The sequence below is a fragment of the Caloenas nicobarica genome, chromosome Z (genome assembly GCF_036013445.1).
Source record: "Caloenas nicobarica isolate bCalNic1 chromosome Z, bCalNic1.hap1, whole genome shotgun sequence".
NCBI lineage: Eukaryota > Metazoa > Chordata > Aves > Columbiformes > Columbidae > Caloenas > Caloenas nicobarica.
In genome coordinates, this window is record NC_088284.1 from 81,945,705 (window position 1) to 81,969,321 (window position 23,617).

At 37.0% G+C, this 23,617-nt stretch overlaps 1 protein-coding gene across 1 annotated transcript in view; it reads left to right on the forward strand.

Moving 5' to 3' along the window:
- Positions 1–23,617, forward strand: part of ADGRV1 (adhesion G protein-coupled receptor V1) — a 288,101-nt gene that overhangs the window by 236,694 nt on the left and 27,790 nt on the right. The window contains exon 89 of the mRNA XM_065656969.1: positions 10,093–10,214. Within this exon, the coding sequence (XP_065513041.1) occupies positions 10,093–10,214 (122 nt within the window). The remainder of the gene's footprint in view (positions 1–10,092; positions 10,215–23,617) is intronic.

Below are 23,617 nucleotides of genomic sequence, written 5' to 3' on the forward strand. Positions count from 1 at the left end.
TCACCATTCATATCTAAGAGAAAAAAGTTGCCCCTTGGTAACTGGAAAAGGGATCTGTTTATACATGATTAAATAGTTTCTTGGAAATCTATAGGATATAATTGTGGTTTTTTAACATATATTTATATGCAGCTATTCATTTATTAGTTGTACCTCCTTTTCTGACATGCATATGTTCTTCCTAGCCCTCTGGATTTATGTCGGGTACTCTTGAGTAGAGTCACATCTGGTCTGGTTATTTGCAGGTTTTCAAGAAAACATCATGGCCCAAGGACCACTAACCCAGCAAAATTCTGCTTTTAGTAATAGTTGTCAATTCCTTTGGCAGTACTCTGCAATCTTCCCAGAGAGCTTGTCATACTCTTTTCTTATTCCTGGGATATCACTGTAGAAGAATAAGATTAAAACAAAGTTATAGTGGGGAATAAACACAAATAAATAGAATTTGCCAAATCCAAATTTAAGCAATATGCACACTTCTCATCGCCTGTCTGGGACACCAAATACATGAGGTTTCCCTTTCATGTTCTTTTTTACTGAATTACTTTTTTACAGAATTGCTCTGTTACTAGTCGTGTTGTTTTACGTGGTGATTAATGTGGCTTGCTTACATCAGAGAATTTTCCTCAGGTAGAAGGCTAGAAGAAAGGGCAATGGGACAGTCAAGAATTAATTATCTCTTAGATCAGGCAGCTCTTCCTCCTCAAATGTGAGTGTTGGAAAATAGTGTGAATGCTGTTTTACAAAGTACGTCAACTCTACCTCTAGTAAACCCTTTCAAAGATGTACATTGAGTTTACTGGACAAGAGACTTCAGTTTGAACTGGTTCGGTTTGCCAGCCGTTCAGCAAACACGTTCTGTTGACGGATTATTCTGCTATATATAGAAGCCAACTTCTCAAAAGTTAGCCTAGACAGAAGCCAAGTCAGAAGCATGCATTGGGTGAACAGCCCCTGGATGAGCTAATATTTAAGTTTGCAACAGGAAAGACTACTTCTGAAAGAAATCAGATGGTAGAAAGCAGGATGGTTGGATTTGGCTGAAATAACTGAAGGGTGAAATAGATATACATAAGAGATCATTATTTTTTCTTGACGGTCCTAATATGCAAATACAGAAATTGGAGGTGAAAAAGACAGCAATCCAATACACATTATTTTATTTTCCAACTGTTTGCTAACCTTTCGTAGTTTCACAAAAGGAATTGGAAAATATAGCAGAAAAATTTGAACTGAAAGATCACCTGCATTATTTTTCAGATAATATCTTTGTGAATGAATGACTTCAATTTATTGAACAAAATGTGGTGGCGTGATTTTTCTGCCCTGCACATAAAAATGCAGTAGAACTTACCTAGTTCAGATACCATCATTGTGAATGTACCAGGATTAATTTAAAGATTAAAACTTTATGTTGCCAAAATAGAACTTCATAAAGAATGCCTTAGATATTTAGCTGTAAAAATTTAACTATCTTCTTGCATGTTCCTTCGTATGTATTTCTTTGATCTATTTACTGTCATAGCAGCACACAATTCCAGATTGTGACAGAACATGTTGGATGGTCCAGCGATAAATTCTACCACCTGATCTTCTCAAGAAACAAACTGTATAAAATGCAAGTGCAGGACATTCCAACCACGCTTCTGTGCTCAGGACATGATGCTGAGGACAGGGCTTTCAATTTCAAGTCAGAATGTATATCTAAACATGTAGTTACATGTCTTCCTTTTCCTGTGATCTATATGATAAAATCTTTGTCTTACAGCATAAGATACATAACATGTGTGTAAGAGAACCGAAGGAACAATGAGTTGCAGGAGTCCATTTTTCTTGAGATGACAACATGCACCTAGAAATCAAGACCCAGATGTTGGCTGCTGCTGAACTAGGAGTTACGTACAGTGCTCACAGTATTAATCACAGTCACGTATTGGATATATTTTAGTCTTTGTAGTGCTCTGGGGGCTTTTTTATATTTTTTTTTGTAATTAGGAGAAAAAAAAATCTTTAGCTCCAAGATTTTTACATACACAGTTAAGACAAAATGCACAAGAATAATTACAAGCTGAAATAAAGAACAAATATCTGAGAAGGATAATAACTTAAATGCATCATCTGCACTCAGGTAATTTACATTGTTTGCACTGTGTTTCACATGCCCAAATTAGCTTTTTTCTTTTAAAGAAATCTGCAGAAGCAAGTTAATTTGCATGAGTTATGTCTGTACAGTTGTGAATTTAGCAGTCATTCAATATTTTGCATAATACTTCTAAATACTTTTATTATATGGAGATAAGCAAATTCAACCTTTTTTTAAAAATTTTCTGTAATTCTGGGATTCACCATGTTCCCTGCATAACAGTAATAGCATGAGCTAAAATAAGATGCCTGGTCTTTCATTTGATTATACCATAAAGTGTCTTAAAGATGTATGACCAACTTTACCAAAAACCTGAGATTTAGTGGAAAGGTTAGAGAGGCCAATCTTCTATGACTTTGTATTCTTTATGCTTAATGGGAGGTGTGCTACTTCTCTGAGAGGTATTCTTTAGTTTCAAACTCTTCCTTGTCACAAGCAGCAGCTCATCAAAAAATAAAAAAGAACCAAACCCAATATTTTAACAGGTTTGCTGCTTCTTGTTTTTACAAATTATGAATAATTTTGTCCAATTGGATTTCATGGACATGTACCTACCAGCTTTCTGATCTTTGATATCAGCTACTGTTAAATTCTGCACATCTTTACCATTCCCAATCTGGAATGAGAGTCACTGATTATGAGTCATGAGTCACTAATTACATGTTGGTGGTGGTGGTGGTATTTTGTTCTTTGAACTCTGAGAAAATCTGTTAGCTAATTTGTTTTGGCAACAAAATCATATTATCAAACTCCCTTTCTACAGCAGTTGTCAAAGGCAATTGAAATGGAGCCAGCACGATTTGGAACACAGTTATTCAAGTTTATCAGGAAGAAAAAAAAAAAGGTTTTGTGGTATTTTCATAGTTATGTTGCTAACTTTAACCCATCATTTCTTAAGCAATAGCCTGTAAATGTTTTACTAATTTGAGTGTCCCACAAACTGGTGAAATTCTGTGAAGGAATACATTCTCCCCAGTCACTTAGGAAAAATGTTTGTTAAGATCTTTCAGGTTTTGCAGTAGGTCTTCATGTCTAGCCAAGAATAATTAAAAGCAATTAAAGTTCCATTATCAGTTTAACAACCTAAGGGGAAGGCACATAGTAAATATTTATAGGTAAACTCAGAGATCATAAAACCCATATTATTTAATGCTTCTTTTGTTGACTTTCCTATTTTTAGAAAAAAAAATTAAACACTTCAGGCAATAGGAAAAGACATAATATGGGCCAACACAGTGGTTAGAATACAAACATTTGGATACATTATTAAAGCATAGTGCATTATTTTCCATAGTTAAATCATCTAGGTGTTTACTGCAAAGGCACACTTAGCATTACACTTCAGAGTTTTAATAGTATTTAAAAATTTCCAGTTTTATTAATTTCTGTTTGATCTAACATTTTTCATTGCTCAGAGTCATTGTCCAGGAGAATTTTATCTATAATATCAGGTAAGGAAGAATGAAGAAAACCTTCAGGTAGTCTGCTTGACAGTTTTGTGATGAAACAGCCTGAATACATAAAGTTAAGGAATAGTTCTAACTCTACGGACAGAAGAAATGGAAAATTTTCAATTCCAGAATATGGAGTTTATTTTATTTTGAATTACATGTCTGTTCTAGGAGGAAGATAATATATTACATTCCAAAATAAATAATCTAATTTGAACTGAAAAGTTATGCTTTTTTCTGGCTAGCAGTAGCAAAAACATCATCAAAACCCACCTGCTTGACTGAACACGGTGTTCTGAAGGGACTAATCCTGATGTCCTAAAGAGAGCTCCAGTGCTGGCAATCTATAAAAGCAGTGTGTTGTTCTGAGTTCATTTCAGTTATTTTTTCCCAGTGGTGCTCCAGATTTTCTCCAGAGCAATGAGCTGATTGTCATTCCATAGGTCTTATGACTTATTTCTGGTTTGATCACTTTGTTCAAGTGATTTGTTGGTTCATTCACAGAATAGGTTTTCTCTCTGCCCAACATTGTTTTTCCTAACTGTAAATTAGAAAATATATAGCAAGAAAGCATTTTTAAAGAACCTTTTACTATGCACCATGGGCAGTTGTTGACTGAAATTGTGCAGGAGGATTTCCATTTCTGCTTTCCTCCCTGGTAAAAGATGTTGTGGCAGGCACTATCAGGTTATTCTTTCATAATTGATAGGCACTACACAGGGATAAGAGAAGTTAGCAGTGTGAACTGTCCCATCATTAGGTGAAATTACAACAATGTATGTATAATTCCACCTCAATCTTCGACTTGCCATTAGGTGAACCATCAAAGGTGTGACAGTGGATCACAATGGACAACACCGCAAGGCTCCTCATCACCTTCTTGGTCCTCTTTGCAGCTTCTTCCACTTTTTTCTTCTTCATGCCTCCTCATCATCCCATCCTTTGACAACCAAGAGGCCACACAGTTGTTAGTGCTGTCAGGTGCAGGGGCAGAGGTTGGCAGGTATCTCCTTCCCATACACCAAAATAGGTATATACTGCATATGAAGGGAGTTGGTGTTCAGGGTACATTTGACACTAGAAAATTATTTCTGCTTGACTCTTTTTTGCTTTCTCTGCAGTGTCTATACCAGCACTACTCAACTGGCAGAATCTATTCCAGGCCCCAGCTATGAATAAATTTTAAGCAGTCTCATCCAGTGTTGTAAAATTTATTTCTCACTATTTTTCCAGTCGTTTTGGGCACATAGATGTGACAACTGTTGAAGTTCTAATTTCCGAAGAAGTCATGCAGAGGCTGGCTGGACCACAGTCCTGTGGTGGTAAACTTTGTGGACCTTGATGAGCTGCTGCAACCTGCAGGTTGTAGTAGATGTAGGTGTAGACAGGAGCCTCATCATTAGATTATTTCTCTGCACAGGTCAGTACACGGTAGCTCAGCAGGAGATGAACTTAAAACTCTTCACCATAGTCTTTCATTGTAAGGTTTATTTCAAAAACATAATTCTGTGTGTTTATTTCGTTACAGATTTAGAGGTGAAAGTATAGCTGTTTGGAAATGTTCTAGGTCTTTTTGTTTCCTTCTGTTTCTTATTCTTGCTCCTGCTATAAGGAAATCAAACAACAAACACAAGGCAAGCAGCCAAGCACTCTGGCATTTCATTGCCTGAATCTTATGCTACTTCTTTGGAGTTCCTTGCCACTAAATACTCTGAATTATCAGAGTTCACCATAATTAGTTCAAGATGAGTTAGTGAAAGAGAAGTCCCCTGAAGATTGCTAAATAGAAACTGTGTCTGGTTCAGGAAGCTCCTGAGTTTTAAATGGGGAAAATGCTGGGAGAAATATCACATCTGGCCAGCTTTTTTGGCCGTTGTTGGAGGCAAGGCCAGATAAACTTTTGTTCATACCCAGTACAGCTCCTTTTAAGTTCCCATTGAGGTAAATCACTTTTCCCAGAACTTTAATACTTTCCCTGGTTCATGAATTTTGTAATCTAATCCAAACCCATCATGAAAATATTGAAGCCTATCTTTCACATTCTCACCAGCATAATTTTTATGTAAATTGCTGTACAAAATCTTGAGTTTACTCTAAGGACTCCCCTTCTGTAGTAAAACCACAGTTTTACCACCCATAAAAACCGATTACAATGTACTGCAGCCCTCAGAACAGTAAGCATTGCAGAAAAATAAATTTTACAGATAAGTTAATAATGAAAATATTATTTTCTCAGCAATGGGTAAGAAGCGAGAAACAGTGGGCACATTTAGTTGTTTGGTAAATTGAATGTATGTAATTTCATCTCATCAAATAACAAGCTGGACTATGGTAAGTTTTCAAGCTCTAAAAACCTGCAACTAGTTCTGCATAAGCTGCGTTTATCTGTGTTGAGTTGTCATTTCTGACAATTTTTCTCAAGCTTGTAGTTAGGCAAAAGGGGAGATATTTAGGGAGAGGCATGAACAGTCAGGATGGTGATGTATGCATACATACATATATATATATATTTAAGGAGTGGGTGGACTGACTGTTGCTTAAATATAACCTTTCATCATTCCTAGTACTAAAAAAAGGTGTGATAATGGTGTAAAAAACCAGTGTGGACCGGCATGATTTGAATATATAATGCCCAACAGAGCTGCTTGACGATGTCTCCCCTACATCACATTGATGCTGAGTTGGCTGCTCCACAGCGGTCTTTTATCTGCCAAGGTTTGCTCAAGTAGTCTTAGGGTGACTGATTGCACTTGGGTTTAGAGTAAAATTCTTGTCGGTGAACGTTCATCTGCTCAAAAATACCCTTTGAGTTTGTTTGGGAGGGAGCTGTTGGTTTTCTTTCCATATGAAGGAAACCACCCGTAACTAGGCTGGACATTTTAGTTCATTTCAAGCCTATTTATTGGCATCCTTTTACTTTATGCAGGCCTGTTTTTACAAATGTGAAAGACATTGTTGCTGATTTTCTGATATGTCTGTTTTATTAATTGAGCTTTTTTTATTAAATACAACAAATTGTCTGATCAAAATGAGTTAACAGAACTCAAATAGCTGAGACTTTAAGTGCTGACAGAGTTTCAACTCTGTATTAACCCTTTACAATACTGATAATGAAACAATCGTTACTGACAGAGTAGAAGCTGAATTGTAAATTATATAAACATTCAGCATCTAGCAAAAAGCAGGTATCTTCAGACCATCTTTATTGTTATAATGCATACATAAATTGACTTCTTTGTACTGAGTAGTATTAGTTACATAAACTCTTATTGAATTACTCAAGGTACACTCCATGGAGATCTTGATAGCTTCAGTGAGCTTAATTGTGTTCTTACATGTGGTAACTTTATTCCAGTGAAATGGCACTGAATTTATCAAATTTCCCCCTCACCTACACTTGAAGATAACAAAGCCAGAGCATTGTACATCAAAATTATATCATCTAGATATCATATTGCTCCATTTCCTTCAGCTTTGTGTACACAGCTATTTCAGTGAGCTATGGTTTCAACAATCTAGAGGTGCTGGGTTATGATTAGTATTGTGGTATTTTTCCTCAGGTGATGTATACATGAGCAGAAATCATGGTGTTAATTTTTGGCATGTTCTACTGCTTGCAATTTGTCCTACACAATTTGCTTTCTTCACTCCCCTGCCACCCACCTGAGTTGAGCCACATTGCAAAGTAATACAAAAGCCAAATCATTATTCAACGTCCTGAGATAATTCTCTTAATTGTTAGCTTTGGTCTATGTACAGTATTAGAATTGTATGCATTGGCAATAGTTAATTGCCTGTCCATTCCTTCAGTTGAGCTTCATAAGCAGCTAAAATTTATTGGATTATTTTGAGATCTAAGCAATAAGATTGTGTCATTCCATTAATATATGTGAACAAATAATTTAATTAGTTACTCTACAGGTAATCCCTGAATTTACCTTTAGAATTACATTTACAAAGAGCAACATTTCTTGATGTATGTTTTCTTTTTTTTATATATTTTGGTAATTTTTTTATTATTATAACCTCAGCACTTTGAGATTACAAGTTCTTTGCTGTTTTTTGTCAAGATTTTTAAGTACATATCTAGAAAGCATCTGGATTAATTAGTGTACGCACTGTGGTTTTAAAATAAATACTTGATGCTCTACACCTTACTGGACTACCTGGTACTTTAAAGGGCTTTGCACTTTTAATTATTGTACAAGCATTTTGATGTTAGTCATGTATATTAGCAGCTGTTAAAGAAAAGCTTGTTTCAACATCCATCGAGGCCACAAGGAGTTTTTCGATAGTGCCCAAGGGACTTTGGGACAGGTGCTTTGCGTGTAAGGAATACTAGTGACCCTGAAGTGAGGTATGAGAAATATGTTGCATTTCCATTTTACTCACCCAACAAAATCGAGTTCCTCCCAGACAAATAACAGAGGTGCAGAGCCTTAATCCAATGCTGCTCTGAAAAACCCAAATGTATTATTAGTGTTATGTTCTGGATCAGGGATTCTTGGGAAGTCTCAGACCACTAATGGATTTTGGCCAGACCACACCTCACCATGGGAGAAGTGACTCAGGTGCTTAATGGGTATCAACTGTCATTTGAGAAAACCACGGTTATCCATTCTGGCCTCCAGCTATCTCTTCGTAAGTAGTGGATCTTCCACAGGTCCTGTGTTGTATGTACTGGTCACGTACAGATTCTTTCGATCTCTCGTGACATGAAACACGTGAATCTAATGCCATTCCAAGGCACCGGTACCCACCCATGGTGCCTCCTCATGTCTTACTAGATGTTCCCAGCTGCTAACAGTGCTGCATCCTCCATCCACGGAGAGGACGGAAATAGCACCATTTACAAACGGCCAAACCAGAGAGGATTTACATCGTGTCCTCAGACGTCAGTGGGAAAACAGGCATACCTTAGTGATGATTAGAACTGAGCTTTCAAACACCTTTTCGTAGGGAATCTGATTTTCTTAATGCTGTAATGTGCTTTATTTTCCAGTAAAACCGAGTAAGTGGATGGGTTTATTTGTTTGGTATTTTTTCTCCACAGAAAAATCAAGACTTTGTTAACTGCTCCAAAGAGCTAAGTTTATTTTAATATTTTGGTTTTATTTCCTCTAGTCCTAGGCTACCACTACCCTAATATAATATTAATTTTCATGTGTAACACAGTATCTCATTATAATTCATTAAGGAAATACATGTCTTTGTTACACGTTATATCATACTATCAAACAGTGGTTGCAGAACAGCCCAGGCTGAGGTTTGCACCCCAGGTTTTACTGAGTGATACTGGGCTTTAATAAACTTTAGGAACATGGTATCTGCTGGCATTGTGCTTTGCTTCAAGTAATTTCCTTGTTTATAAAAATATACACACACATTTCTGCCAAATAAATAGTTATAGCCCTGAAGCAACTACTGCCTGCCACACTGGAAGGCAGCCTGGACTTTGGCTTTTTCCTGCATTCAGGATGCACTTAGTATTTGTACGGTATTAAACAAAATGCCCGAAATGCCCCCAAACTGCTGTTTCAGGAACGACATCTGCCAAGAGTGCATCCCTGCTCTTTGCTGATGCCACGTAATTAATTCAAAGAGGGGCAATGCGAGGCCGAACACCTCAAACACGGACTTTGGAGCATCCTATGAATACAGTCAACACGGTGGGTTCAGCAACAGGAGCGGGTGGTGGCAAAAGACAATTTCTGCTGTCCTTTCTGCAAACTTTGTCCATGCAGACGTGGCTTCCTGCCAGCATTTCCTTTATGCTGTAAATACAGTAGGGGATACAAAATGCAGTTGTATTTACGTGTGCTTAAGGATGGATTCTGCACATATTTTTGAAGGCAAATGGAGTTAACTGGTGCAAAGTCTGTCATTGGGGGGCTCCTTGGCTGAGTGGAGGTTGTCAGTTTAAAGTTTTGTAGGGCCAGATGCCTTCTCATGTTCAGCTTGCACTAAAATTAACAAAAAAATCAGAGAATAAGCTATTCTTATAATTTCCATGTAATTCTGTAAATTGCCAGAGCCATGGCAGTTTTTGTATTCCTAATGTTTTGTTGTTTTTTTTATCTTTCCCCTTTCCTCTCAATTCTTGAAAATCCATTTTCTCACAACATTTGCAGAGCTTGCCAGGAGCCCTCGCGTGCTTCCCCCAAGGTCAGCATGTTTTCTGACCCGACGTGTGCTCGTCCCACCTGCAAACCACCCACGCCTGGTTTGCTGAGCTGGGCTGTGCTGCCCTGGCCCCTCCATCACCCTGTCCTATAGCTGTCCATGCCCTTCTGATGGTCTCTTGGTCCCACTCGGGTTCCATAAAGCCCTGGGAACCCCACGTGCTGGGGCAAGTGAAGGGCTGCCCATCGCTGGAGAACGAACTCCAAGGTTGGCCAGAAACAGCGAAACTGGGTCCTGCGATGGTGCTGCTTTAAAAAAAAAGTGTTATTTTCCCCAGGGCGCAGCCAGCTGAAATGCTGTGTTTGTGGTTTTCAGAGATCCCCTTGGTCTTGTACCTCTTTGCCCTGATTTCTGTCACCTGGCTGTGGGGAGGACTGCACCTGGCTTACCGGCACCTCTGGATGTTGGTCTTCTTCATCATCTTCAACAGCCTGCAGGTAAGAGCTGATGCCTTTTCCTTCGGTGATTTCGCAGAGCTGGGGGTCGTCTCCCCCGCTCACAACATGTTGGGCATCTCACCTTCAGCAGAAGCATTAATTTTGTATTCTGTTTATTTCTGAAATTAACATAAAAAATGCATATTAAAGCAGGGGATGCATTGTTTTGAAACAATAGCAGTACAATTGCATAGACTTAATTTCATAACTAGTACACTGGAAAAGAAAATCGCTTGCTTTTGTGTGTGATATGTTACTGGGATAGTTATAGCAGTAAAACTGAAATATCTGCAGCCTTTGCAAAAATGCTGGGTATTTCAGTTTTCTGTATCTGTTAACTCTATTTAAAAGAAAAAGAAAATATAACCATAATATTGATTTTTTGTTGTTGTTATTAGAGGTGACCCTCAAAGCTTAGGTTTTCTCGTGCAGTATACGTATTGGTAAAGCAAAGCTCTTTTTGTTGAAAAAAATCAAATACAGACTAGATGTTGATTATGAGTTTTAAAAAACGCAAATAACCTTTTGCAGAATTTCACACATGCAAGTGCTTCAGCTGGACTCAGTGCTGCATGACACTGAATTCAATGCTATACTGCACATTGTGGAACTGTTTATAGAATAGAGGATAGTATATCACAGATGAGAAAATTATGTCTGGAAACAGTGAAATGATGAGGAAATAAAAATATATGTATCCAAATCCATGGTGTGCAAGTTCCTCTGCCATTTTTACAAGAGAAATAGGTGTGTTACCATGTTTGATTTACCTACATTAAAAATCTTTACACCTCATCAAATAAAAATTAATTAAAATGGTATAGTTTCACATAACAGATTTATTTTAGATTTGAATTCAAAAGGTGGGAGTTTCCTTAAGGAGAAATCTAAACATTTCCAAAATGTACATCTCAGAAGTAAGTATTTTTTTTAATTGAGAAAAAAAAAGTATCTTATTCTCTTTGCAATACATTTAATTATTCAGTACATATTGCCATGTAACTATTCTGTATATATTGACATATATTGGCTTAAAAGGGTTATTGCTAGAATCCGATCCGGGTTTGTGTTACATTGATCTATCTTACATACAAATTTTTGAAATTAATTATAATTGAGGTTTTATGGCAGGGGTAAAACAGTGCCAGAGCACTGTAAGATGCATGGATATTTGCTTTAAAATAAAATTACTTTATTGCCAGGGCATATTTAGAGAAGAGAAATATGAATACTTTGTGAAAATTATCTTTGCCAGATTGTTGACCCTTCTGTGTAACTGCCAGAAGAGCCTTTATATTAGTCTGCGTTATATAACCTGAAATTTCATTTTATTCAAGTAAAGTTCAAAGCCATAGAATTATTATTATTTTAATTAACGTTGCCAGTTTCAAGATGCCAATTCATGCAATATGGTCAAGAAGTAAAACAGGATGTTGAAAGCCAGTCATGTAACATATGAGACCCACAAGGTCTGCAGGGGATTTATTGCATCAGTGATTCAGTATGATAACAGGTGATGTGAAAAACACAGATATAAATGTGTACCTAGAATTATGTTTATGTCATGACTGCTACTTGCGATGCACCACTCCGAAGTTAGGATTTTGTTTAGATCCAGTTAAAAGTGAAATGAAATATTTTCTCAATTTACATGAGGTTTTTCGGTTGCTTAAATTTAATGCTCTTTGTGTAGCTTTGTTTCCATTCATGCACTCAAAAATCATTGAACTCTAGGAAGTCCCCTCCTTCCTTCCTTCCTTCCTTCCTTCCTTCCTTCCTTCCTTCCTTCCTTCCTTCCTTCCTTCCTTCCTTCCTTCCTTCCTTCCTTCCTTCCTTCCTTCCTTCCTTCCTTCCATAGCTGACTGGTCTCTTTTCAGCATTGTTTGTCCCTGCATAACAATAAGTCATGTATGTAGTACATAACTCCTGTGTGCTTCTGATGGAACCTTTTAATAGGTATTATAATGTCAGAAATATTTCTACCGTAGTTCCACTCAACTGCATGACTACATACATCTGTGTGTGTTGTTTTGGTACTCAAGGACCTGACATAAATAACTTTTAAGAGCTCTGCTCGTCCATGGGCTGTATGCTGCAGCAGTGTGGGGTCATGCACAAAGATCAAATAATCTCTGTGGGCAGGTGCATTTCTAATTTTTCAGACGCACGTCCCCAAATGCATCTCCACCCTCAACTGGACAGCTGGGAAATGTATATTCAGAAACTTCATTAGGAATCCTTGCGTTCCGTCGTTATCGCCGCTGTGCAACCCCATGCATGGAGCAGAGCCCTAGTTTCAAACCCATGGTGATGCCACATTGTCCTGCCCATAATTCTTCCTTTAACTCTCTGCCAACTGGAGCAACTGCTTCACCAATGGTTATCATCTCTGTTCTATCCTAATTGCATCAGTATTGGTCTTCCACATCAAAAGGAGAAAGCTGTTATCTTTTGCTATTCCTAGCCCTAGAGAATCTGTAAAACCTTGAATATAAAATAGATGTTCCTTTATTGAAAGGAGATGCAATAATTTCATAATAATGTATACTCTCTTCCTGCTTAATATTTTAAATTAAAAACATGGAGTTCTGTATCGCCAACTCAAAGAGCTATGAAGAAATCAAGTTCATATTTTGAAAACATTTATTACCCTTTGCTGGGATTTTCAGACTTAATGGCACAGTATCCACTAGCTTTTATTACTAGATGTTGGAAATCACTTTTTAAAGCCTAAAGTTACTGAACATTTAAAAGGAAAAGATACCTTGTTAGGGTTGGTTACCCTCAGAACATTAAAAATATGGAGTAGCTTTCACGCTACTATAGATTTTATGTTTGTTTGTTTCAATAGGTGTTTGTCTTCAGTGCTTTGTTAATATCTACAATAAAATAAGTTAAAAAACATTTCCTGGAACACCCCACATTTTAAATAACTGCCCCACATATATTGTTCTCCTGTTTTAAACTTAGCGTTCATCTTACCAGGAAATAGACAAACTGATGGGTGATCTAGGTGAGGAGACATGCAGCACGAAAACAGGGAAGGAACAAGGTGAAGAGTCTGTAAATTTCCTTAATCTATGCTTTTCATCAAATAACCAGAAACCCAAAATTTTCTTACTTAGAGAAAAAATCAGTATGCAAATTGTGTAGAAGAAAATTATGTATTACAAATTCTGCATACTGAATAAATGAAGGTTTTGCTGTAAGCAGGTACAGCTATATAAAGCCCTCTCCAGTGTCCTTTCAACCTTTAATCCCAGTCTGGCTGTTTGGGAATGGGAGAGGAAAATGTGACTTAACACTGGGTAGTACATTTTCATAATGATTTTGGTAGGCTCTAGCTGTCTCTTAGTGCATGCTCTTGGCATCTCATTCACATGCATTATGTTTTATCAGCTCTCAGGTTTCATAATGATCCTTAAAACAAGGCCATTTTTCTGTGATAAAAGGCTGTTTTACCATTTATTGGTGGGCATTGCTGTTACACGACATGCCCTGTTTCGGCTGGAAAGCAATTTGGCATTCATTAAAAGCTCTTCCGCAACAGGAAAGATAATATGAAATAGTTCATGAGAAACAGAGACCTGTTTCCCTGCTGCTCAGGAGCTATGGACCATGTAACGAAGCAGAACGTGACCCATTAAAATGTGTTGGGTATTTAAATGGATCCAGCTCAGGGGACTGGAAGGACATTGTATGTTATCTAATTTATTTGTTTAGCCTTGTGACATACATTTCCTAGGAAACGCGCTTGATAGAAAAATCATCTACTAAGGACAGATTGTTTCCGAGCGCTTCCCGCAGGAAATGGTTCCCATAAGAGATGAGTTTATAGTACGAGCTATTCTAGTGCATGGAGGGGAAAGCAACCCTTTCCCAATAAATTCAGGAATAAACATGCAAAGTGCCACATGAGAGGACAATAGCTGGTTTACAAAACAAAAAGTAAATTTAGAAAAGCATGAAAGGAAAAGGAGAAGAAGCAAGTCTGGGATATCTGATGTTTTGAGTTCCTTGGCATAGTGCACCTGATTATCCTGCCCATGCAGCATCTGTGTTGCAGAAACATACTCCGCGCTGTCATGTGGAAAGTCTCAACTCCTCATCTTTGCACTTGCAAAACTGAGAGGAACATTTACTTCTGTTCTATACATGTGATTGCCTTAGTGCACTTATTCACAAGATATTTGCTGGGGTCGGGAGAGAAAAAATAATCAGCTGTCTTATATGCTTGTCTCTGAAGTATAGGATTTCACAAGCTGTTTTGCATACACCATACTCGTCTAAAAGATCTCTGATTTTCATACAATTAGAGGGTGTTTCTGGTTTATACAGCTCACGTCATCAGCGGTGTATTTGCCGTTCAATGGATCCAAAGTTCAAAGCGGTGGGTGGATCTCTTCCTATTGTTTGCAGAGGGATTGGGTTGAGGCTTTAGACCCATTCTCAGCCTTTTCCCCACAGCCAAATTTCTCAGTATTATCTTCACTATTCTTTGGCTATATTTCCAGCAAACTGCACTGCACACCTCAGCCCTCTCTCATATCACTTAAGTTGTATCTACACTGCAAAGAACAAGGTATTAGATACCCCTAAGCTACCCCCGTCGTGGTTTCCTGCATGAAGCTCCACCACGCCCTTGCCCCAGCAATAAATTAACTTTTTTAATAAGTCATTTTGAATCAAAACCTTGCTTTTATGAAATACTGAAATGTTACCCATCAACAGTACCAAAACTCCATTTTTCAGCAATTTTAAATCAGGAAAAAAGTTAATCAAAACTGAGAGGTATCTCGTTGTTAACCACAGTATTCGAAAAGGTCGTTTTGGCTGATGCAGATAAGGGTGTTATAAAATGTCTTTGCCCACTCTGTGTTTGAGGACACCAGAATGACCCATGCCCACATAATGACCAACACTGTTAAATGTAAAATGCATCTTCCCAAGAAACACAGGAAAAAATCTGGCAGTAAGAGCTGACTCGTAGTTTTCCAAACTGGGCAAAACTGCTGACTTGCCTAATATGACAATTTTTAAAAGTCAACTTATTTGTAGTGGATTACAGTATGAGAAAATTCAAGAGTTCAGGTACAAATGTTTGAAAACCCTGCAATACTTTTATCAAGAAATATGTACAAACAGAAAGTGAGTGAACAGGTGCACGCCCAAACCTGGAGTAGATGCAATTCACCAACTTCTTTAATTGGAATAGAAGAGGTGAACTGGAATGGAAGCAAGGGCTAGCTCAGGTAGGAAATGAGATAAAAAGTCAGAGAAAACTAGTAGATTTTACGGGAAAAAAAATATGTATATAATGAGGAATATCCGTATATTGGAACAACAGAATATAAACGTAGCAAGAGAAATCAATAAGCCATAGTTTTAGGAGAAAAAAAAAAAGTAAAAAAGAACAGCATACTGAGAAAGCATGAAGAGAACAAACACAGTTTTGTAAGTGCATTTTATTAGTGTAGTAAAGAAAATAAACAGAGCTATATCATTTATGAAGCTCATGCCAGCACCAGTTTTAGGTGAAAGATATGTTTTTTTTTCCTAGAACATGCTATTTAAATGTCAGGGGACACTGAGAAAGCCACCGCTATAAATAGGTTCCCTTCCTGTTTCTTGTGATATCTTCCTGAAGCATCTCCTGATGAGTCAGAGATGGAATAGATGATCCTGTACAGCAATTCCGATGATATAAGACATACAAAAACAAATAAAATCAAGTACTAGGCAGACATAAGACGTAAGTAAGTATGATGGGCTGCAAAAGGCTGCCTAAACATTTTGCAAAATGTGATTCTACACAGCAGATAATCCCAACAAAAGAAATTAGGTCATCATAGTATTTCCAGGATAAGGTGAACTATAAGGAGAATATCAAGAAAAGCACATAAGCTTGTTAAAGTAGAAATAGGACAAGCAATACCAAACCCTCTTCTGTCAGCTCAGTGCATAAACCAAACACAATTAAACACAGCCCAAAGGATTTATACACTATTCCAGAAACAAAAGAGAACACACGCCAAAGCAGGCTTTGCATTTTGACATCTGTGGAATAAAGTAGATTCCTATGCTGTTTCTGGGGGCTTGGATTCTCTTTCAGACATACTATACCTGGAAGGATAGAAAACAACTCAGTACAGTTCACTTGTTTAATAAGTGAAAAACAAAGAAGTAGAAAAAGAAGTTGTTTTTGCTAAAGTAAAAAAAAAAAAAAAATTTTTTTTAAAAATTATCAGTATGTACATTTATTTTAAGCAAAACAAAACAACCCAAAAAGAACTAACACAAAGCAAATGAAGAAAGATTGTCACTTTTTGAGTCTTGGCACTTTTTGACATCAGCAGCTAAACTTTTGGGCTGTAATCCTGACTGGGGAATAGCATTGATATGCATTATACGAGCCATGCAAACTTATAAAGCCATCTGAATGACTTGATTATTCAGGAAATCAAGACAATGCAGCATTCATTTATATATCCCTTCTCTGTGTGTATTGCTCCCTTCTTAAAGAAGGATTATCTATGTTCTTAGTTACCACCCTAAACATACTGTAATACATGTGTACTGTAATGACTTATGAAATTATGTGAAAATATTCCCTTTACCTATTTAAGTTCTTATGTAATAGACCCAAAGTCAGCCTATAGCTGAAGACAGAACAAAGTGTGCAGTGTCAGCTAAGCAAAGGAAACGTTCTCAGATTGGAACTATATATATCCTAAATATTCAGAAATTGAGAAATTGAGAAATTGATGGTAGAAGAGAGTAGCTCATGTCACGAGCTATGTTTATGATGATGAACGTATACATAACAATGCTTAATAAAATTGCAAAAAGTGAAAGAATGTACTGAAGTGGACTTTGATTTACTGGAATTTCAACCAATCATCAATCAAATGTATTTCAAGATTACTTCAATCAGTTGCCCATTTATAACAGAAAAAAAATTAAATACAATGTATTTTTTTAAAAACAAGTATAGTAATTAAATAACATTTTAGGTCTTCCAGCATTTATGAAGCTACTTTGGCAGTTCTTGAAGAACTTACATTAGAAATATATTCCAGGAAAAACTTCTAAACACTTTTATCGGTTTTTGAGGTAGAAGATGACAAAGCAGTTTTAACCATTCCCCTAGGAAAGCATTAGTAATAAAAAGAGTTACAGAGAGCATAACAACTAAGAAATGTAACTATAACATGTACTGATACAGTCACTGAAAGCATCTCCACTGAAAAGGATTTGGGGTCTTCTTGCAGCTCTGTTCCTAAGAGTCCACTTTTCTTATTGTGGAGAATAAAATAGCAACCATCTTGATTTTATATCTGTAGCAAATCACCCACCTTTTCATTTTACATTGCCGCCAATCTCTTTGTGCCACCATAAACAGCATTTTTTTAATAACTCAGGTGAAATAAGTTTCTCAGTGTAATCATAATGTAGTGTCAATCTTTATTTTGCCTTTAAATCCAGACTTAAAAATTCTGTAGTGTTATTTTAAGACCATTAATTGATGGCCATAGAATTCAAAAGTTGAGAGTGTGGCTTCTCAGTCTTGAAAGTAATCTGTGTCTTTATAATTGGCTGAAGTACTTAATGCTTTCTTTTAAAAAAAAAAAAAAAAATCACCCAGAAGTGCTGAAACAGCTGGCCGTGTAATTGTGAGCCTATTTGTGAAAAAAGATGGTGACTGAGGATAAACACGATGGCAGGGGTAACATTACTCTCAAATTTGAGAAAGGCAGAGTATAGCTTCAGGAAATCTGCAGCTGACAGTAAATATGGGGATTGCAACTCCTCTTGGAAATAAGGCAAAGCAAATACCAGGCTGCACCAAGAGGAATGTGGCCAATGGATTGAGTTATCATGGTTGTCTTCTCAGAGCTAGTGAAACCACACTTGGAACACTCCATCCAGTTTTGGAGTCTCCAGTTCATGACGTGTGGAGAAACTAGTGAGGGCCCAAGGGAAGGTTATCATGGTGGTTAGAGGCCTGGAGATCGTGTCCTGTGAAGAGCTGTTGAGGGAGCTGGGCTTATTTAGTTGGGTGAGAAGGACACCAATGGGAAATATAAAAGCAGCATGCAAATCTTCAAAAGGTAATTAAAAAGATGATGTCATGCTCTTCCTCCCTACTCTCTTGATAGTGCCAGGTGATAACAATAAGGGCACATGGCCACAAAACTGTGTTGTAGGATGTTTTCAGATTGGACATAAGGAAAACTAATTCAGTAGGAGGAAGTATGGAACTGGAACCGTTGTCCAGAGAGGTTTGGGATCTCCTTTGCTGAATGGCTTTAAGACTCAGATAGACAAAGCCATACTGACATGATCAATGGGCTGACCCTCCAAGTGGACTGAATGACCTTCAGAGGTCCCATCCAACCAGTTTTCCTGTGATTCTATGATATGACACATGGGAAGCTCTATTCTCAAACCATTCATTGAGACAGGTAGATAGACAGATAGATAGATAGATAGATAGATGGATAGATAGATAGACAGATAGATTAGATAGATAGATAGATAGATTGGATAGATAGATAGATAGATAGATAGATAGATAGAGAGATAGAGAGATAGATAGATAGAGAGAGAGATAGATAGATAGATAGATAGTTAGACAACACCAGCCGCATGGCCCTGTGGTCATGAGTTTTTAGAAAAGCATCAAATATCACAGAACTAATGATGAAACCCAAGAAAATTATATAGAAAGGAAAATTTATGTGAAAAATACTAGCCATCTTTACGAATGACTTTGGAGCAGTGGATTTGGTTTCTCATGTTTCAGCAGTGCAGAGTGGTGTCTGTCCATATATATATTCAGCTGAACATCATTGTGATATGAAGGCTGTCTCTGTGAAATAAATGCATGTGAAGTTTTAATAGCTTCCAGGAAAAGAACCGATCGTTTTCCCTCCACCCACACATTTCCTGCACAAGAACCCTCCGTATTGTACAAGCCTGATGTTTCACCAGTATGGGAAGGACATTTCTTCCTTTTCTTCATAAAAAATACAGATGAGGTCTTGTTTGGGGACTTCTAAAACTCACGTTAAAAAAAAATATATTTTATATACAGCTTCAATGGCCTCCAACCAGCTACTGCAGAAAGAATGAATAGGATTCCTGTTTTTATCTCTCATAGTTTCATTATTACTCAGCGTATTCATATTCAATTTTAACAGAGACCACAATAAGCTGAAATTTCATTCTGAAATAAAACCAAATTAAAAGGAAATCAGTAAAGACTGACTTAATTAACTTTTTTCTGAAGTATTATATGCAATGGAAAGGCCCTCTTTGTATTTTACGTTATAATTGATGTACAATAGATTTTAAACAGGAGTCACTGTTGGAAATTGTTTAGATTTTTGGAGTGTACACCACCTGATGACTTGTTGGATTGGTAAGGGAACAAGAATAGATATTAAAAATGTATACAAGACTGGGAAAAAGAAATTGCAATCATTTAAGTATATGGTCCTTATAGAATTATGCATGAAGGAACTTCTGTCATGTGAGTAAAAAGGTTATTGCATACAACCAGTGTCCGTTAATTAGCAGTTCTTTTTCTTTCCTTTCCTTTTCTTCTCTTCTCTCCTCTTCTCTTCTCTTCTCTTCTCTTCTCTTCTCTTCTCTTCTCTTCTCTTCTCTTCTCTTCTCTTCTCTTCTCTTCTCTTCTCTTCTCTTCCCTTCCCTTCCCTTCCCTTCCCTTCCCTTCCCTTTCCTTTCCGCACCTTTCCGCACCTTTCCGCACCTTTCCTTTCCGCACCTTTCCTTTCCGCACCTTTCCGCACCTTTCCTTTCTTTTCCTTTCCTTTCCGCACCTTTCCTTTCCGCACCTTTCCACACCTTTCCTTTCCGCACCTTTCCTTGCCTTTCCGCACCTTTCCTTTCCGCACCTTTCCTTTCCTTTCCACACCTTTCCTTTCCCTTCCCTTCCTTGCTTTTCCTTTCCTTGCTTTTCCTTGCTTCTCTTCTCTTCTCTTCTCCTCTCCTCTCTTCTCTATTCTCTCTTCACTTTTCCCTTTCCCTGTCCTTTTCCCTGTCCTTTTCCCTGTCCTTTCTTTTTTCTCTCCTTTAGTGAGACCAATCTTTCACAGCTTTTTCTTACAGTAACATTTAAATAAATTCCTTATGTTAATCTATATGCAGATAAACTGCAAATGCTTAATTTCCAGTGAGGACAAAGCAGTTCTCTAAGTACAATTGATAATAGTTTTGCCAGCCTAGGAAAGAATTAATTAGAAATTTTCTGAATTAGGACAGAGTTTGCCTAAAAGAAACTGTTCAAAGGATTCTTTTTAGAAGTGCTCTCTTCTAAAGAAGTGTTGTTGTGAGCCCTAACAGGTTGTGTTAGGATTAAAGGGGAGGTGGTGTGCCAAAATAAACAATTACTTTTTGAAACAGTGACATAATATATAAATATACAGTTTGCTTTTGACTCAAAAGCATTTTGGAATACAAGCAAAGAATCTTTGAAATAAAGCTGGGACACCTCTAGACATCAGCAAAATCTTCTTGTGCCACAACATACATTCTGCTTTATCTTATATGCTAAATATATTTTGATTTTGTCAGCTAGAAACCTGTTAGCTAGACATCAGTTTTACAATTAAAGATCAAATACTTAAAGTAAGATAAAATCTAGCTTGTATGTAATGAAGTTAGGCATACAAGTCCAAGACATTATCTGCTAATCCAGACAAAGGAAATGCAGCAAATCTCTTCAGCTCTTAGGAAGGTATTTGATACAGTGCCACAACAAAACTGAAGCAATAAAAGGAAAGGGAAAAAAATTTTTAAAAAATAAAAAAAATAAAAAAAAATATTGCATCTTGATACTTATTTTCACTTGAATTTCATTATGACTGTGGCAGAAAAAATGCTAATATAGCTTTTTGATTAGACAAATTTGAGAGTTATTGGTGATTTAGAGGGCTGATGTATCCTATGCAATGAAAGGGATGATTTGTAGGCTGTGGAATGATTTAACAGCAATTGTGTGAGACCTGGAAACACCAAGTGTAGAATTATGCACTAAGAGACTAATAGTGAAACAATTTCTGCTATAAACTGGTAAATTTTAAATAACTGAGAAGTACGAACCGAGATGGGTGCATTGGTTTGTCTCAGGAGAAATGAAAATCACTGGTATGATACAGGCTTGAAAGAAGCAAATGTGATGCTAATTTTTTACCCAACAACAATACGAATGCCATTGTAAAAGCTACTAGTGACGTGTTATTTGGGATCCTGTGGACATTTCTGAGCCTGTAGGTCCAAGAGATGAATTCTGTATACGGTAGGAGTATAAAAAAATTATTAGTGGCCAGCAGGGATTTGAAAAATCTTATTTCAGAAGCCTGAGAGTATTTGTCATGTCACTTTCAAAGTTAAATTTGCTTTGATTACATCTACTAGCACAGTGGTCTGCCGGCTGTGATTTGTATGGGCAAAGAGTCAAACATCTAACCTGCTCAGAAACGCTGAGAGTGGCTGTGATCTCATACCCCTAAATTCTTTGAGATTTTCAGTATTTCCTTCTATTAACAAAAGGACCATAAGTTTAAGGAACATGTTAACCAAACTGTCATAAATTAATTTCAAAGTCTGTTTGAAAGTATTTAAGCGTAATGTTGTCAATGTTTTATTTTCGTACTGAATTTTTGTGATGGATTTTTTTGGCCAAGGGAGAACATGTCAACAGTTAAATGTGAGATCTGAATACAACTGCTTAGTAGCAGCTCTCTCAGGAAGATTTCTAATGCATGTCAGGACTGCAAATCATTTCTGTCTGGAAAAAGTTGAGCAACTGTGAAGCTGGAGCTAACCACAGTGGGAAGAAAATTGCTAAATTATGTTTTCTTTCTTTTGAGCAAAATGTCAAGTGTTGCTCTTTTGCTTTTGCCTTGACAAAGGTCAATTGGATTAAAAAAAAAACACCAAATCAACTCGTACTGTCAGCTGATTATTTGTTTAAATCTTCAGATGTGTTGTCTTGCTGTTACAACAGAGTCATGGAAAGTTCTAGTGACAAAGATGTATTAGATCCCCAATTGCAAAACTAGGAACCAAGCTGTTTTTTCTTTGTTCTTTGTGTGTCTTCTTAAAGGAGGGTGAGTAGAAGACTTAGTTTAGGGTGGGGGGTATCATCTTTTTAATCTCTGTGTGTGAGTGTGTGTGTAAATAAAACACTGGCGACTTCCTAATGTTGTGATTGTGCTTCAAAAAAAATGTGTAGAAGAGCAGCAGGCTGAAAATTGTATAACACACGTCCCAAAATATGCTCAGATACTCTGCATACCCAGCAGAGGGTTTTGAAAGTTCAGTATTTCTTATGCCCCAGCACCCTCTAGGATTAATCTTTTTGTTCCAGGAAAGAGAAAATTGGCGTTTTAATGGGCAGAGTGATTCCTTTCTGAGTGGAGTGGAACCAGCAGCTCTTGCAGGACCTTTTTCTCATTCCTGACTTCTGAAAGATGTCAGAAAAGCAGTGATTCTCACCATGGAGACTCCTGCTTTCCTGCAAAGCTTTGTCATTTTCGCACTAGCTTTTTTGTAACCACCTATTATTAGCTGAATAGGCCAACCTATGCGACAGAAATTTTTACGTCATAAAATGAATATGTGCTTATAGGTCTATTCTGAATTATGCCATTTAATTTTCATCAGTAAATGAAAAAGGGATAGTCACAGTCCCCACCTCTAGGCATCTAAATTAATACACCACTTTCCAAAGGCTATTTTTGTGGTCAGCAAAAAGAGAAATTTGATTCCAGAGGATGCTTCACCAGATGTGTGAGGCTCCTGCTTTCACGTTACTTTCAGTTAGTATAACACATCAGTGTTTAGGGTAATATTTTATTATAATAATAATATTTTATTAAATAGAAATGTCTCTATGTTCTAAAAAAAATCCCAACAAACCCCAACATAATTAACAGTTATCTTAGGAACTGGTTACTTTCAGGTTGCCCTTTAATGATGAGTGCTTTGTCCTTTCCTTATTACATAATTATTTTGCTGATGAACATCTGCTAAAGTCTTGAGAAATAATCTCAGATTAGGAGCACCTGTTTTAGCTGGGTACCTACCCTTTTTCCCTGAAAATAAGACCTAAGCTGAAAATAAGCCCTAGCATGATTTTTCAGGATTTTTGAGGATGCTCAAAATATAAGCCCTACTCCAAAAAAAAGTGTTAGTTACAGTTCATTTAAAAAGTCAGTTTAAGTAGTGTCCAGGCAGCTATACATGTAAAAAAGTAACGTTTTGCAGCAAAAATTCATATAAGACCCTGTCTTATTTTCGGGGAAACAGAGCATATGCTTTCTTCTCAGTAAATGCTAATGCCTAACAATTATTTTGATGGAGAAACCATGATT